At 40.9% G+C, this 17,970-nt stretch overlaps 1 protein-coding gene across 4 annotated transcripts in view; it reads left to right on the top strand.

The window, feature by feature from the left end:
- The first annotated feature begins 16,728 nt into the window (after positions 1 to 16,728).
- CADM2 (cell adhesion molecule 2) overlaps positions 16,729 to 17,970 on the top strand; it is a 674,480-nt gene continuing 673,238 nt past the window's right edge. For 3 of the 4 annotated variants that reach the window (XM_035315331.1, XM_035315333.1, XM_035315330.1), the window contains exon 1: positions 16,730 to 17,329. In XM_035315331.1, the coding sequence (XP_035171222.1) occupies positions 17,269 to 17,329 (61 nt within the window). In that variant the 5' untranslated portion in view covers positions 16,730 to 17,268. Of the gene's footprint in view, positions 17,330 to 17,970 lie in introns of all 4 variants that reach the window. The other variant, XM_035315334.1, reaches the window with a different exon arrangement.

Here is a 17,970-nt window from a genome sequence, read left to right as displayed (position 1 = left end):
GCTTTAACTGAAGTTTTCACTTACTATTCTACCATCTATTTTTTTTTCCTTGTAAGGAGATATCTAGGCAATTATAACTTGAAGTTTTATGAGTCATTTCCAATAGTGATTAGCTCTGTCACTGCTAGCAACTGTTCTTCCTGCTGTGTCCACCACTACTGCCAGACTAGAACTATTCCCACTAATTTCAGATTAGCAAAAACTTTTTCCGCTGAAGTGTGAAACACAAGATCATTTCATGCCTTATTTTTTGGTGAGCCTAAATCATCAATAAATAGAACCTGGTCTTTCTTTTCTGCTTGTTTATAGTTTAGGTTGCTTAAGTGTATTCCTGAAAACTTTCTAGAATCTCAAGTACCAGCTAGTATAGTAGAAAAATATAAATATTTTTCTTTTAATATTCCTTCTTTCTGATAGGTACCATGATGCTTCCTCTGATTTTTAGGCAACACTTACTATTTGGGGAGCCTGTTTCATACTTGCATACTCCTTAAAAGTTGGAAACACTGCATTATCTGTTTTAGAGATGCATAATTTGTCACAATTTATTATTCTCATTCTTGGAAAAGAAAATCTATACCAAAATCAAGAGAAGCTTTTATCATTAAGTACTGTAGAGATTAGTTTTCTAACATGGAATTTTTAGACTATCGGAAGTTTGTCTATGTATCATTTGCAGTACTAAAATTTGAACATAACATTTTCTCTACATGCTGAGGTCCTCAAAAAGAAAGCAGAGACCTTCTCAACAAATATAAAAGAGCAATATCACAGGAGGAAAAAAAAAAAAAAAAAGTTAAAACTATCACCAGATGGGAGAAGTTGGTAAGTCCAAATGACAGCTCAATCATGGACAAGTTCATAACAAAAGAAGAGCTCAGCAATCTCAGAACAATTTCTGATTGTTTAAGCATGAACTTCAATGAAGTCATGTGGAAGGCGGATGATGCACCTGTGCATCACTGACTATATATCACTAAGGCTTTTTCAAATGGGACAGATACTAAATGTCAGTTGTATTTTACAACTGACATATTCAGGACATGCTTTAACAACACTCTTCCATAACAAAAGGTCACACAGACATCACTTAGAAAGGGAAGTTCTTCTAAAAGCAATGTAGAGAAAAAATATAGTCTGTCAGTATTCTAGCCAAAAGACTGAATTGACCAGTCCAGCACTGAAATAATGAATAATAAGAGATGCCTTATGGACCTATGAATGCATATGATAAATAATTCTTAAAAAGAAAGGTCAGATTTTTTTTTTTTTTTAATAAAAAAATACCATGCACTTACATTCTTCTTGTGTATAAACTGGGAGCAACTCTAGTGAAATACAGGATAACTCAATTGCCCATTAACTTACGGACTACTTAATGTTTCCTGTTCATGCTAAATGTTCATTAATATTATCTGATACTGAATTTAAAAATTATCTCAAGTGTAATGTTATTCCCTTAATGTAAGGAAAGGTTCTCAATCTTAACTATGTTTGTAGGAATTACATAGTAGTTTCAGATCAATATATTTCAAGATGAATTCACTTCATACTAGTGTATGAGTATTTTTATGGCACAATTCATGAGTCTGGAAATTTCAAAAGTACAAAGAAAGAGATAGCTTTATGAACAATTCAAGGGTAGAATTTCTTCAAGAAAATCTGTACTTTTTTGCAGTAGAAAAAAAATTATTGCCTGACAATAAGAATTGTTCTAAAAAACTGTAATCTGAGTATATTTTGTTTTATTGTTAATTTAATGACACTTGGATTTGATAGAACAACACTAGATTTTGGGAAAAAAAGATTATATCATACTTATCCCTACGTAAGCTTGACTACCTCTGAATCTGTCAAGTTTTGTGAGTGAAGTTTTAGGTAGGTAAGAACTACATTGCAAATAAAACTCTAAGCTCTAACTGAAACTGTCCCAGTTATCTTCTAATAATTTTGCTTGCTATAAATTTAACTTTCCTCATTTGGATTTTTATAGAGGTTACAAAATGTAAGTAAGTGACAACAGCCTGAATAACCTATGGGCTTGGTATCCAGTCCACTACAAGTGGGTGGGGACAGCCAAACTATATGAGAAAGAGGAATGAAGCTGGGAGTGAGAAGAGAATAGGTATCCTAATGAGCTCTTGCCATATTCCTGGGTCAATGGAGTGCCAAAACTCTGCTGTGAGGACAGCCACAATTTCTGCAGCAGTGAGAGAGACACACAAAAAACGTAGGAGGGAGAATGAATTACCAGTAGAGCTACAGATCCAGTCTGACACTGTTTTCAGGAAATAAATGAGATTCCAAATTGAGAGAAGCCCAAATTCCCACTAACTGAAAGAGGGCTTTTCTCCATTCAAAGTTAATCTAAAGAAAAAGTGATTTATTTAAACTGCTCAATGCCACAATATCAAAACTTCCATTCCACAACGTTCAACCAGCGTTGTACCATTCTCCTCAGAAAAATTGTAAGGAGAAAGACATGGCAAAGAATGTCTGGTTTTCTTATAAACATTTAATACTTGTCTGTTAACCCCCTATTAAACTGTTATGTTTATTATGTCTATTATTTATTTGCTATTAAGTTATATTTATTGTAATTGTGTTATTCCTAGTGTTCATATATACTAGTTTTAATACTCCTTGCCAGCTGGCAAGGATTTAAATCTATTTTCAAATGTGCTTCTGGTAAACTGATAATTTTCTGAGCAGAGTCCCAAACAGAATTTCAAAACAACTTGCTTGCAGCAACAGCAGAAGTCTTTCCAGGTAAGGATGACCCATACAACAGAGTAAGAAAAGGGGAAAAGCTTAAGCTATGCACACTGGAAGAACTCCCAAAATGATTCTTTCCCTACTGAGACTGAAATCAGTTTGAAATGCTACTTGGAAAATCTGGGATTCAACAGTTCTTGATTTTCGTGAGGTGAAAATAAGGATGAATTTAACTCATTGACAAAGTCTCATAGTCTGAAAAAATCAAGATTTTAGAAACAATGTTTTTCAAAGTGATTTAATTTATCAAAAATAAACTTTTGAAGGAAAAATGCTGTTTACAACAAGAGAGAAAAAAAATCACTATAGCTCCACAAAAATCTTTGCTAATCTAACATGTCCGCCCACCCCATTCCCTTTGCATTTCTAAGAAGCACAAAAAAATCTATTTTGCTTTCAATCATGAAATTGACAGAATTCATTTGAAAAAATCCTGGAAGGTAAGGATATGTATATGCTACTGAGTAATAAGGCACAATAAGAATGATTCTGCACACAATCATTTATTTTAAAAAATCGACGATATTATAAGCGAACATGGGGAAGGGAGGGGTTCTTTGAACTAAAAGTAATCTGGCTTTATGTATAACACATGCACTAGCTGATGAAGTCTGTAAGCTATATTCTGGTATGTGTTCTCATTTTGTTTCCCAAAAGAAATCCAGTTTTCTGGATTTCAAGATCCAAGATCACTCAGTGATGCTATTCAAAGCACAATAAGTATGGGTGATCTGGAGACTGACTAACAGCATACATGATCAAAATAAAATACCAATGTAAGCATACCTTAAAGTTCCTATACATCCAGAATTTAGAGGAATAAAAAGTAGAATGTTTTTTACATTGCAAATCCATGCGGATTTGCAACCTTAATATGTTATGAATCCAAACTTCTAAAATATTTATAGTAAGTTTGTTGGTATAGCTATGTTTCCCTTACAGCACAGAAGTGCTTTCAATGACATGTCTTTATGAAAGGGAACATGACAGCTTCCTCCTCACCTTCTCTCATAAGTATGAATATGCAGTTGTTACCATTAGCTTAGTAATCAAATGTTACAAAGACTAAGTAGTTGGAAAACAATCATAATGATGTTTTGAGAGTCACCTATATTTTCTGTTTCTACAAAAACTGTGGAAAGGTTATCTTACTCTTGTATGACATGCCAAGAAACGTTAAAGACATAATGTTAATACATTTAGATTTCAAACAACTTGTGAATGAGATGAGCTTTTCCATTTCTCGTTTTTATCATCATCTTTAAACTAACATGGACTAGTATGGACCTCAGGGAGTGTAACTAGGTAACTCATCCTATAGAATTAGCGTTAAAATGGTAACATCATTGTGGTGAGTGCCTTCAAGCACAGAATATGTCTCCAACTTTCCTATACCTTACCACTGATCCAAATAGCCATCACAAGACTACAAATACACTGCAAGATGAAAAGGAAGGCTGAGAAATAACTATTTCCATGGTCATATTTGGAAGTGCAACTTATGGTCTGTGACAACAAACAAAACACCTATATTGGCACAACTCAAAGTGTCAGATACTTGATTCCTGTACTATATGCAAAAATAAAAAATCATAAGTCTTCAGCCTCACTTAGCACTGTAAGGCAACAGTGATGCTAATAAGTGGAATTTCCACTGAGCTGACTTTACGCATTAGTTTATGTAGTACAGATAGATGTGTTAGCTAAATGTAAATTAATTGCACAGTATTAGACAAACATCTAACGCTCACTGGAGCTGTCTATGTGTAGAGTTGGGCCCTTATCAGAATACTGTCAAAATGAAGATCTCATATGTTTTTATCAAATTACACCATCTACTATCCTCTCAAAAGAGTGGCGGAGTCTAAGCTCCACAGGTTAGGGAGATTAAAGAAATTCCTTAGAACCACTAAAACCGCAAAACCACACACAAACATTTCCATAAAATGTCTGGGTAAAGCCAGACCAAAACAATGCCAACATGTACTAGGGAGCATAGCTCTCATAAGGTCAAGATGGAAACCCAGAAATTCCTGTGCCTAATTTTGGTACTGTTCCTGGTGTAAAAGAATAATGAATGGCGTACTGTTATTAAACCATGTAAAACTTCTGTATGTGATAACTTCCAAACTTTGTGCAAATTTCCTTAAAAGACCAGAGATCAAAAATAAGACTTTGCAAAAATAGTGCAGTGAAGGCCAGAAAGATCATGTTTAAGTTTGGAAGGAAAACTTGTCAGGACAGCTATTGGTAAACATACTTGCTTAGCAGTTGTTCCAGTGCCTTCACTTGCAGCGACTTCAGGGTCATCTTGAAGCAACTGAGATTTAGGTCTTGATCTACTGCTATGTTATATTGGGCGGCTATTTAGCACCCAGCTATTAAAGGAAATTAAAAACAATGCTCATGACCTCTTTTTAGCTATGGGGGAAAGACTTGCTGTTCACATTGCCAAAGACTGTAACTCAGACATAGAACTGCCTGAAATGTTCAGCAATAGTAAGTTGCACAATTACCTTGTCTTCCGAAGTAGCCACACCAGAATTCTGGGTAACAAAATCCCTCAAAATGCTGAGTACTTTCCACTGGTAATAGCCCAACTACCTTCTGCAAAATTATGCCCATAAGTTACAACACAATCACAGATCAGGCTCATTCCTAAGGAAAGATCACTCTTGAAGTTAAAAATGCACAATAGAAATCTACTTCAAGGTACAGGGACTGAAACCAAGTATCTAAGAACCACAGTACTTGAACAATCAAGAAGCTGTAAAATTTCTTCAGCAATACTGGAGTATACTTAACTACATTTGAACAAGACATAAGTAAAGTACATAGTCTTTTATATAAATGAAAACACAGAAATTTCACATACTTTGATTACGGCAAGCTTAAACTGTCTCATGCATGCATACAGTTAACAGCTTCAGAGCATGACTATGAATTGGATCTTCCTTGATTTTGTTGAAAGTTGGTGCCCATTTACAATACCCCATTACATTTGGAAATGCCATATGTAAAAGCATTATGAAGAACAAAGAAACTATTTCATAGGTTTCATTTTCTTGAAATACCTAAATTCAATAATAAACCAGGAATATATATATTTAACAAATATAGGCAGGTTGTATTTAAGAATGCTGTTAAGATAATTAGCTTATGTATGCTGAAACATTTCTATATATCAATACATATTTTGAAGCCTGAATATTGGAAAAGTGACCGTTCTCACCTTCCATGTTCTGCAGGTAGCAGGTGCCTGAACAGAATGCATGAACAGAACATAACTATGCCTCTTATTTTTTCCCTTCAACTTACCATTTATATAATAAATAGGTATTATATACAGTTAAAATGAAATATTGTAATTATTTAATTAACCTGTTTTGCCCTCTGTAAAATGCAAAAGCTATAAATACTGAAGCAAATCAAATTGGCTTCTGCTGTAGGCAAGAATCCATCCTCCAGTGGATAGTCTGCCATTCAGGTATTGTTTGTTAATTTCAGTATTTATATATTAACAAGAAAAAACTGAGGGCATACACATAGTATATTTGCATTTAGTGATTTTTCCATAGTTTGGTACTATAAAAATCATTCTGATATTAAAAAATAAGACATAACATAATCCAGTTGATTCAGGAAGGGAGAATAAAGAATCTGTTTTAAGCAAAACATTTCAGACAACTGAAACCCAAAAAATAATTTTCAAAATGACATTTTTAAAGTGTCCCTTACTTAACACTATTTCTACGTACAGCTCTAGCAGAGGTTGATTTTCACTTTAACTCATTTCACTTAAATTCATTCTCTATAACTTAATCTACTGAAAATAGTCTACAATATAGTCCTGATACTAACAAAAATTCAGGCAAATAACACAGATCCACAAAATATATATATATATATATTAATGTCACTATTTTAAAGTGCTGTTGGAACCATCATCTAACATCTAAAGTATTAATTACAGCCAAATGCACTTGCAGCACACCACACTTTTGATTATCTGAGAATTTAGATTTGCTTTAACAAGTCCAAGCACCTTGAAAATCTGTTTATATTTTCTGGTACTTCTCTATCAGGACCATTTTCCTCTATAACCTTTGTATCTCACCACAGTACAAACTTCAATTATGGATGCCATCCCATTCAGACTCCTGCATTATAACTTTGCTATGGGAAAACAACACAGCTCCTCTAATGGCCACAGATATTGTGACATACACATTTTTCTTAATTCTATTTTCCACTTAGAATGAGCTGTCTGACTTGTCAGACATTGTCTGTCCTATATCACAATGGCAAGTGATATAATAAAAGACTTTACTGCATTCTTATGCAAAATAAAAGTATTGAAAAATACGTTATGTTCATTTCTTCTCTTGACCATTATTTACAAAAAACAAGGCTTGGTGTACTTCAGGCCTAGAACCAGAATTTCACCTCTGGTAAACTTCAAGATAAAAAAAATAGCAAATGTACAAATGTCTGTATTCCACCAATTTCTGATTCATTCATATTTCACTATGATCACAAAAAGTGTTCTGTTCAAACACAATTAGAAATTTTACTTGCAAAATACTGTAACAATTGCAGTATCAAACACCTCACTTATTCTGAAACAGGAAGTACAGATCAACAGAGATTGACCAACTGTATTTTGGATGGTAACTCCTTAATTCCTTCAGTTTTGTTTCTTTCCAAACATACTTTATCTATTTTTCTTCCAAAGATGGGTAAGGTCAGTTAAGTATTTTGGACCAGTAATGATGTAGCAATATAAGTCATTATTTATCTTAGTAATTGTAACATCTGTGAGTGTTTGATTTGTTGGCTTAGCAAGAGATCCACACTCTTCAGGGAAAAAAAATAAAAAAAAAATAAAAAAAGGCTGAAACTTTCACTGATTCTTTTCATTTGTGATGATTATACTTCTGAGATATAACAGATATAAAAACATTAGGCAAATATTTCAAAAGAGTAACTAAATCAAAATTAATAAGCTAACACTAAAAGAGAAGCAAATAGCTGAATTCTAATAAAAGAACAAATACATATACAAAGCTATATTAACATCACTAAAACTGAAAAAAAAAAAAAGACTTAAGAAATGCTAGAATTCAGAACTGCCTATGCAACTTTAATTTGTCCTCATTCTGCAGATACATTATAATGAAGTATTTAATTAAGATTAATGTCAAAGGTAACCACTAATTCCAAGTGGCCAATTTTCATTACACAGTTGTGTATGTTCATAGTGCAGTTCACATTGTCTTTAGGATGCCAGCAGTACTTCAGATTTCTGCAGATATGACTCCTTGGTCAAGTTGGAAACTGAGAAAATGAGCATTAATATCAATTTACTACCACTGTGAAAACATTTGGCTTAAGTGACTTACTTAACATCACAGAGGAACTTTGTGGCATACAGAAATATAATCCAACTCTCAAAGGCAGCATTTAATTACTCCAAGCCTATCTTCTCTTCTTTCAGTCCTCTACCATATTGATTACACATTTTCCATTTTATTTTTTTCAGCTAATGAATTACAGGTTCTATCTGTCAATGTCCTCCTTCTCCCCAGAACCATGAATCATCCCTAGAGCAATTCCTTGGGCTGAATGAGAGCAGGACTCTGTGTTAGGGGTGGGAGCAAGTAGAAGAGGACTGAAGGAAGTGAAATTACATAGTTATCATTTACCATAGAAAAACAGAAAAGCTACATTAAGGTTGTATAACCAAATTAATTTATTCCATAACTCTAAGATCCTCTTAAACAGTGCATGCAAATGTTTTTTTATGCTGTATGAAAGCGAATGAGGGAAAAGGTATGTTGATATTCTTTTAGATCACCAGAATGCTTAGTTTTTAAATCGATTTTATACCATTACATCTGAGCTCACAGATTAGTGAATTGTATAGTAAGTTACAGTTTCCTAGAGGAGAGAGTGACTTCATGTATCGTGTATACCCTATGATGAATCGTAGATATTTACCAAAAGCAGATGCATTGTGAGAGTGAGATGCACTGACTTTTGGACCATGTAAACCAATATGGGTATGGGCATTTCTTCTTTTTGTGTTGAAGCCTGAAGCATTGCTGCTCTTCTAACCCTGTTTCTCATCCACCAGTAGCTATTTCTGTTGTTCCCCTTTCCATTCCTCTAGCTTCTCAGGTCACGTTACTTCATTCCTAGTTTTCTTTCGCCATGTTTTATGTCTTTTTTCCTGCTCTTATTTTTTATTGAGAGTCTTTCTTTTCTGGTTCTTCTTCATCATCAGTTTCCCTTTTTTACCTCTTTCCTAATATTGTCTTGGGTTCTTCCATCCTGTGTCTCCTTGGTCCAGCTACTCTGCTCAGCCACTCTCAGTTCTTTTCAGAAGCTCTGTCTTGTTTTAAGATTTATGTTATGGCACTTATTTCACAAATCACCTTCTGCTAGCCCCAGACTCTTTACCTAGATCCTCCCCTCCTAACAGGGCTCCTTACAGGGTCCTCTCCTCCTGTGGTCCAAACAACAGGTTTCCCCTGCTTCACTTTTCCTTACTGGCTCTTTATCTTTCCCAGATTCCAGGCTCACTGTTATTACAGTCTCTTTTATCTGTTCAACATCCAAGCACATTTTCACCTTGACTTTCCACCATATTGGTGCTTTTTTTATATCTAGTGCCACCAAGATATTTGACCGGTGGTATTTTTCTCTTCTTTCATTTATTTTTTCCTTCCTTTAGATTCTGCTTAATACTAACAGAACCCACTCTGGGTATAGCATTCTTTCAGGCCACAGCTGTTAAAGAGCAACAAGAGCATAGCTGCTCCTTTAGGAAGAGTAAGCCAGGCAAACAGTGATCCCAGGCCCATGAGGGCCTCAACAGCTACAGCCCAGTCCCACAGGTACCTAAGCAATGCAAGCAGGACTGACCCAGAGGACTCAATAAGGTCCAACCATGAGCCCAGTTCATAAGGCAGAGCAATGAAACAGGTCAGAGATGATGTTGTGCAGTTAATCTTCAGGTCTAGCTTAAGATCATATCCAGTGATCCGCAGACAGGTCCATAAAGATAAAGCAAGTCTAAAATGAAATAAGGAAGTCATTCCAGGGCTTGAAACCTGGATTGAAGATCTCTGAAGAAACATAGGACGAGAAACCTCACACTCCCCCTACAGTCCTCAGAAAAAAAGCAAAGCCCCTTGCCTGAGCTTAAATAGAGCTTCTGTGGCCATGGGTGTTGGTGAGACCCCAGGTGACGTTGATCAGAAACACTAGTAATGCCCTCAGCATGCTGACTGAATGTCAGGAGGAACGCAATTTTGTCCAGGAGTATGCAATTTCATTTGTTTCCTGTGGGAGGGAAGCTTGGTGTGCATGCAATGATACACTCAAGCAGGTCTTCAAAAAGGACAATTATGATATTAGAGCTGCCCCATGGTTTAGACACAAGCTAAGCAGACAGAGAGGACTTTGTGCTCCTAGATGCAGTATCTAACATTATCCCATCTGAATGATATTAAATCTCATTACTACAAAGAGCAATGGTAATCCCATCTAGGTGGTATGCTGTATCTCACTGCTAGATCATCTCATTTGTAGTAATAAATTCAGTGGAGACAATGTTTAGAAAATTGTCAGGCTATGATATTTTAAGTTAGCTGTTGAGTGTTATGAGTTGGGCAATGCTCTTGGCAGAAAGGCCATATCAAGACTTACAACTTTTTTATTTAGAGCGTGGATGTGGAATCATAGAACCACAGAATGGTTTGGGTTGGAAAGAACCTTAAAGATCGTCTAATTCCAAGCCCCCTGCCATGAGCAGGAACACCTCTCCCTAGATCAGCTTGCTCAAACAATGTGTTACAACAAATTTCTTAGGAATATTTAGTATGGGCAGACTGATGTATTTGTTCAATTCTTTGAATCTTATTCTGGATTAGCTGACATATATGGACTTGTATATGAAAACATATTCAGCTAAGGATGCACTGACTTGAAAGCCTTAGTCTGCAAAACTAAATGTTGAGTCTAAATGTTTAGTCTCCTTTTAAATTACCAGAACATGCAATAAAATCATTGTAAAACTGCTGTTGTCAGTTATCGAAGTTGCTCTTGAGAAAGTAAAACAACTGACATGTTTGACAGGAGGAATATCCTCCTTCTTAAGTTTTTGAATATTTTTGTGCCACCTCAGCTGGGTGCAATAGAGTTTGCTCCCAGCACTTTACGTGACTTCTGCATAAGAAATAAAACACAAAGCAATTATGAATGATAAATCATCAAAAATAACATAATAATTAATTGGATAAATATATATTTCAAAAATGCTAGGTAGAATGCACCCTAAACGATGGTTAAATATGTTTGTCCAAGTATATCTAGAACAGTCTCTAGTTAATTCCATGCAGTAATATACTTTTATGGCAAACTAATGTAGAGATGTCATGTGCATTATATGTACTTAAATCATAAACAAGTAAAGGTATAAGAGGCATCCAAGTTATATGGTTCTATAATTTCGTGGCTTGCGGTAAATAACTTTAAAATTTCTTACAGTAATTGCTCCTTAGCTCAGTGTCAGAAGACACAGCTAAGCGCATGTTTGCAAATTATTGAGCACTTAGGAGGAGGAGGAGCTAACCAGAACGCATGGAGAATCATGTTACCAGAAGCATTTTTTTTCCGTATTTTCATTCCACAAATTATATGGATGAGAGGCCAATTTATTAGTAAGATATTCTGCTTCCACTCACCATTGGTAATTCTCTTCTGCAATTATTTTGCAGAACGGAGTGTACATTAGGTACTTCTCAATAAGAATGATACCAGTTTGCACTGACCTTGGTTCACTGTGCGTTGGCATTGCATTGACAGTGTTGTTTTATCGACTTTTTTCTCCTCCAAAAGCCAGTGAAATATCTCACATTTATAATTGCTTTATAAATGGGACTTCATCCCACACATATTTTATATGTAGTAATTGCAGCATGCAATTCCTTTTACTTGGTTCATCTTACTAACTAACAAAACAGAATTTCACTGAATTCATAATATTGCTCTGGGACTGGTACATACTGTATATTTACACACCAATATGTTTTATGGAAGTGAACACATTTTTTCTCAGGAGCATATTTTCAAACTTCAATTGCTCTTTACTGAAGCCAATTTTTTTCAAACAAAAAAACGCAATGCGTTTCATGTCTATATATTTTTATTCACGCCAATATATTTTCACAGTTGGATACATTTAACTAAATTAGTAGTTACAGTATTTGTTCAAACCAATGCAGTTTTGCTGGCATCTGGTAAGTAAATGTTATCCAATTTTATATATATATATATTTTTTTTAGGAATCAGCTTCAACCAAACCCACATCATTTAAAACAACAGCAACTCACTTACACCATACACAATTTCTTACTCAAAACAAACAAAACCCCAACTCTTCTGTTTCAGCTGCTAAAGTACACTGAAGGGGTAACGTAAAACACAAAAACGCAGACTTCAGTCAAGACCCTCTGATTCCCACCTAAGCCCATAAGGGTGCACTGGGCAGGGGAACAAACCTTCTGTGATGATACATGTTGCCTTCTGGGGAAGGACCATTCTGCCACTTTCAGGTAGCAGGGGGCAAATACAAGAATAAAGGACTTGCAACTGCGAGGGATGGCTGTCACCCACCCAAGCGTTTCTTTAAGGCTAGGTGGCAGCTCCATGGAGGTTTTGTCACTACATTTTTGTACCAAGCATGGGAAAACATCTCACTTTCTAAATTACTATTTTAAATGTGATTGTGAGTGTATAGCAGTGTTGCGAGTTGGGACAGAAACTCTCAATCTTCTGCCACTACTAGCTTGTCTTTTCCATGCCTTATTTCCTGTGGGGCTTTACAGTTCTTGATGGAACTCTGCAATCATATCTGGCTACTTCTTCACTACCCTCTGGAGTATTCAAAATTTACTTAAAATATATATACTATAGAAGATGACACAGAGCAAGTATGTCAATAGATAATGTTTCACAGCTTGTAATAATGGAAAATTCTCTCCCCTTAAATTTTCTCTCCATCTTCCACTCTTTACTGAATTCAATAGAATTACAAGGTTTTGTCAAATAAATAAGCCTTCCTCAGCTATTGTTTTCTCTCTGTAATCTGGTGGTCAGGTGATGCTACCATGGAATGCCGATATAATTAAAATCATGATCATCCCTTCAGATTTTGCTTTCTTTGTTTCTTTGCAGACAAACTCTAGAGGCAGACTGACCCACTAGAGCACAGGTGGCTCCTTCTAGAGGAGGTAGAGTGCAGCTTTTCAGACAGAAGTCTGAAGTCCTGGTGATCAGGAGAAAAAAGTGTGCAAGCAAAAGCGAGCACGCAGTGGAGCAAGAGGTGAAGCAGTTAGTGATCTGACCTGTCTACTGGGGCTCCATGCAGTTTCATCAACTGTTCACTGATACCTGTGAGAAATATTCCATCTAAAAAGGGACAAGTGGGAAATAATTGAGAAGAAGCAAGTAAGATAATGGCTGCTCTGCTAGAGGAAGGGTTTGTCTGCTATCTTTTGAGTGAACACAACCAAAAATAAATAAATAAATAAACTGTGGGGTAGGAGAATAAAAGATCCTATGATGAAAGTGCAGAGGAAGCTGGACAACTGGCTATTTAGCAATTCTGTGAGAGGGAGAACTTGCTGACTCTTTCTGAGTCATGCTTGGAGATTAAATCATTTTGCATTGCTTAGTATTGGAAGTATTCACATGCATCACCTTCATGGATATCAGGATAAAGCACTTTTTTTTTTTTTTTTTTTCCTGATTCTGATAAAATGTTTACCCTCTTACCTTCTGAAGCACAGGAGGTTCCATCTGAATGAGGGGGCACTTCTTTCTGTGAGGGTGACAGAGCACTGGAACAAGTTGCCCAGAGAGGCTGTGGAGTCTCCTTCTTTGGAGATATTCAAAACCTGTGCAAGGTGCTCTAGGTGATCCTGCTCGGCAGGGGGGTTGGAGTAGATGATCTTCAGCGTTCCCTGCCAACCTCAGCCGTTTTATGATTCTGTGCATCTGGTTTTCAGTACTGACGTCCTGTTGTCTTATTGGGTATTAGGGTATTACTTTTTACTCTATTCTGCAGTGTATGTACTTAATAGTCCCTGCTGCCCTTTTGGTCTGACGTAAGGAGGCTTCTGGCCACTCTGTGCATGAGCTCCAGCTTCACAGACCAGTTTCAAGATTCTGTCCAACAGATGTTAGGTTTACACAGCTGCCAGAGAATGTCGTAAGATAGGACGCAACGAGGAAAAGGACAGCATATTTTGCAGTTCTAACAATTTTAATCATAATGTTTCATTTGGTCAAATAAACCAGGGGCTTCTGTTTGGGACTTTTTCTGGTTCTGGAAATGGAAAACCTCACTTTATCTTACCCAGTACAAGGAATTGATGCTCTCCTCCACTGCAGTGGTTTATTGGTGGGAATCAAACACTAGTTTTACTTTCCTAGTGCTTAGTAAAGACTTCTGCTGCATGATGAAGAGGAGTGATGCGACCACCCACTGTGAACCAGCTTCCAATCCCCCTTCCTTGTTGCTAGCTTATTTCAGAACCGTTTGAGCCAGAACAGAAAGGTGAGATTCAGCATTTCTGGTCATGCTTCTGTCAGAGTTACCGGCTTCTGGGAGGAAAATGTCAGCTGGTGTTTCTAAACACACAGATCAGCTTTTCCAAATGTGCTCATGTGGCAAAGACTTGGAACCCTTGTGATGCACAGACAGGTGCTTAATCCCTGCATCTGCCAGGGGACCTCTCTTCACAGTTTCTAATCTCCAAGCCGGGAAGACACTTGTATCGTTCCTGTACTGCTTCCTGGAACAAGACTGCAATCAAATCTACGTTTTGTCAAAAGCACAGAGCTGTCAATTATCACAATTATTGCAAAGGCACTTCAGGTTGGATTACAGTCCTGTGTTAGTGAAGGGTTGCAATTACTTATTTTGTCTTTTATTTTTTAATTTTCCTCCCCCAAAATATCATACAAGTTTTGAGCCTTTGTTGACATTTTTATTGCTGCCATAAAAATGAGTCGTTCCTTTCTGCAAGACACCTAAAATATTTTGACACTCATTCCCCGTTCATTACTGCTTTCCATGCTCAGAATCCTAACAACAGTGGTAAAATTGTAACTTTTGCCATTGTGCATTTGTTTTAGTGGTAATAAAAGTCAAGCAAGTACCTCTTCATCAGCTAGAGACAGTTACTTCAATACTTCTCTACCCCTGGGGACATTTCAGTGCAACACCTTTAACAGTGTTCAGGTAACCCTCTAAAGGCACGGAGATGTATGCAATATGGATTTGAGACAAAATCATATGAACTACGCAACTTTTGTCTTTAAAATGTATTCTGTAATTTGATTATGTACCATACAGACATCTTTTGGAAATAGAGGAACTCAATGTAAATCCTGACGCAGTCTCCTGTTGCTAGGCATAGTCATTACTCGCTAATGAACCAAGAGGAAGATATGACTACAGAATACATGCCTTCCCAGGTCCCAGAGTAATGCGAGGTCTGTAAGGTAAAGTCAACTACTGTTAGCACATTGTTAATGATCTGAGACCACGACCCCCCCAGAGAAAGGAGTTTTTAAAGAACTTCATCTCCCATAGGTACTTAAGACTATTTCATCACTTGATTATGTCAACAGAGCTCTTTTGGTGACAAAGAATGAGAGATGAAGGCTGAAATTTGAAGTAAAATGCAAAACATACTGCATTGTGATGAGGAGCAAGTCTTAGCAGAAAAACGATGTTCCAGAAGCAGAGAAACATGTGATTATCCCAAGCACTTGGGTGCAGGGGAATCCCGCTCTCTCTGAGAAGAGGCAATGTGATTTCCTGGATAAACTTTTACAGAGAAGTCTAGGAACTTCAGCAGAATACAGTCTTCTGATTTCACGAAGAGGTTTTGGCAAAACTTGAGTGATACCATGCTAAGTGGCAAGCAAGTCGGTATGAAGGAAGTAGCCTGCCATCTTGGGTTTCCTACATTCAGTGCCTTGTCTGTCAGTGGGCGGTCCTCCTGCCTGAAGGCTGCAAACCCTTCCAAATAAAGCCCTCCAATTAAAAGCGTGTTCCAAGCCAAAGTGGTAGTAACACAGCCAAGCATCCAGAAAGTTTACTGCCACTGTGTGAGTACAAGAGTTTTCTTACTACTGTGGTGGTGGCACACAGACAGCCGCTCTTTACAGAGGCCCGCGTCTAGCTCCGAAGGCGCGGGAGACCCGGCCAAGGAGGCAGGAGGAGAAGCGGAGGGAGGTGACGGTGCTTCACGCCTCCCTCGGAGGGACAGGAGGCGACATGGCCGGCTCCTCCCCCGCTGCCTGGCTCCGGCGGGTGCTTCCTTAGGCTTCCCTCCGCCACGAGGCGGAGGAGCCGGCCGACCTCGGCCCGGAGCCGCGGTGTGCGCGAGGCCCGAGCAGCCCGCGGCAGCCGCCTGCCTCCCTGGCGCTGCCTCCTCAGCCCGGCAGCCGCACTCCTTGCCGCGCGGCGCTAACGGCCACTAACGGCCGCCGCAACCGCCTCAGTAACGGCCGCGCGGCAAGGCCACGCCCCCCGCCGGGGGCTCCCTACCCCCTGGCCCTCTACCGCGTGCGCCGCCAGTTCAGGACCGGCTCTGGACAGCGCCCCGCTGCCCGCCCCCTCCTCCTATTGGCTGACAGGCGCCGCGGGACCGGAGGGCTCCTCGCGATTGGCCTGATCCGGCTGCCGCTCAGCGGGGCGGGAGGCGGGGCCCGGCGGGCGGGGGCCGTGCCGTGCCGTGACGCGATGCGGGGGCGTGGCCGAGGCGGTGCCGAAGGGCGGGCCGGCGGTGCTGGGTGGGCCGGGGTGTGGCGCGGGGGCGGGACGAGGGGCGGGGCTTCCCGCCGAAAGGGGGCGGGGCGCGAGGCGGGGGCGGGGCGAGGCCAGGGGAGGCTGGCGAGCGGAGAGTGCCCTTGTGTCGCCAGCCGGCAAGCGGCTGGGAGCGAGCAGCCGCCCCGCGCCGCCAGCGGGACGGGACGGGACGGGACGGGACGGGACGGGACAGCACAGCACAGCACAGCACGGGACAGCACAGCACGGCGCGGGGCGGGACAGGCCGGGCCGCAGGGACAGCCGGACGGACCCGCCGGTAGGGGCGAGGGGAGCCAGCGAGGGCAGCCGGCACCGCTCGGCGGGGGGAAGCAGCCCGGCGGCGGCGGCGGCAGAGCCGGCGGGGAGAGCCGCTCCCCCCCCCTTCCCTCCCCAATCCACCCCCGCGACCCCGGCCCTCCTCCTCCTCCTCCTCCTCCTCCTCCTCCTCACCCCACTGGATACAGCGAGGGAGACACTGCGGCGGCGGAGGCGGCGGCGGCGGCGGCTCCTGCGGGGGGAAGGAAGCGCCCGGAGAGCGGAGCGGCGGGAGGCTGCGGATCTGCGTGCCTGGCGCCCACCCAGCCCGAGGGGAGCCCCCAGGATGCGGCTCAAGCCCGGCGCGGTCCTGCGCTTCTACAGCCTCTGCGGGATCCTCATGCAAGGTAACCGCCTCCTCCGCACCCCGGCTCCCCACGGCGGGGACCCCGCGGGGCTCTCCTCAGTCCCCCCAACCCCAACGGCCGCCCCCCAACGGTCGCCCCTTTGCAGCGTCGCCCCCCGCCCGGCAGGGGAAGGGGCTCCGCGCCCCGCTCCGTGCCGCCGCCGCGGCTGTACCCGCGCGCCTGTAGAGGTCTGTGGACCCTGTAGAGGTCTGCATGTGTGCGCGCAACGTATGTGTGCCGTGATCATGGAGCGAGCCGAAAGCTCCTCGACGCCCCGCTCCGAGCCGCTGTCCTCGCGCAGCGAGTTTCCAGACTCGCCGTGTATCCCTCGTCCCTCCTCCTCCTCCCCTCCCGCCGCACCGCCGCCGCCGCTCCGCTTAATTAACACGAGCCTGCCGAGCGAGAGGGAACAACCGCTGCGGCCGCGGCGGAGGGGAACCCGCGGAGCACCATTATCATGCAAATGACTGGCGTGTGCGGCCGGGGGAGGCCCCCCCACGTCCCCATGCACCCCCCCAGCCCCCCGGAGCTCCCCCGGTGCTGCCGGGCAGAGTTTCCCCGCCCGGGGGGCGGTGCAGGCCGGGCGGGCGGGGGGGGGGGGGGGGCGGCAACGGTGCGGGGTTGGTGGGGGGGGGGCGTTG

The sequence above is a fragment of the Oxyura jamaicensis genome, chromosome 1, assembly GCF_011077185.1.
Source record: "Oxyura jamaicensis isolate SHBP4307 breed ruddy duck chromosome 1, BPBGC_Ojam_1.0, whole genome shotgun sequence".
Lineage (NCBI taxonomy): Eukaryota > Metazoa > Chordata > Aves > Anseriformes > Anatidae > Oxyura > Oxyura jamaicensis.
Note: the sequence above shows the minus strand (reverse complement) of the source record. Positions and strands in the feature narration are given on the sequence as shown.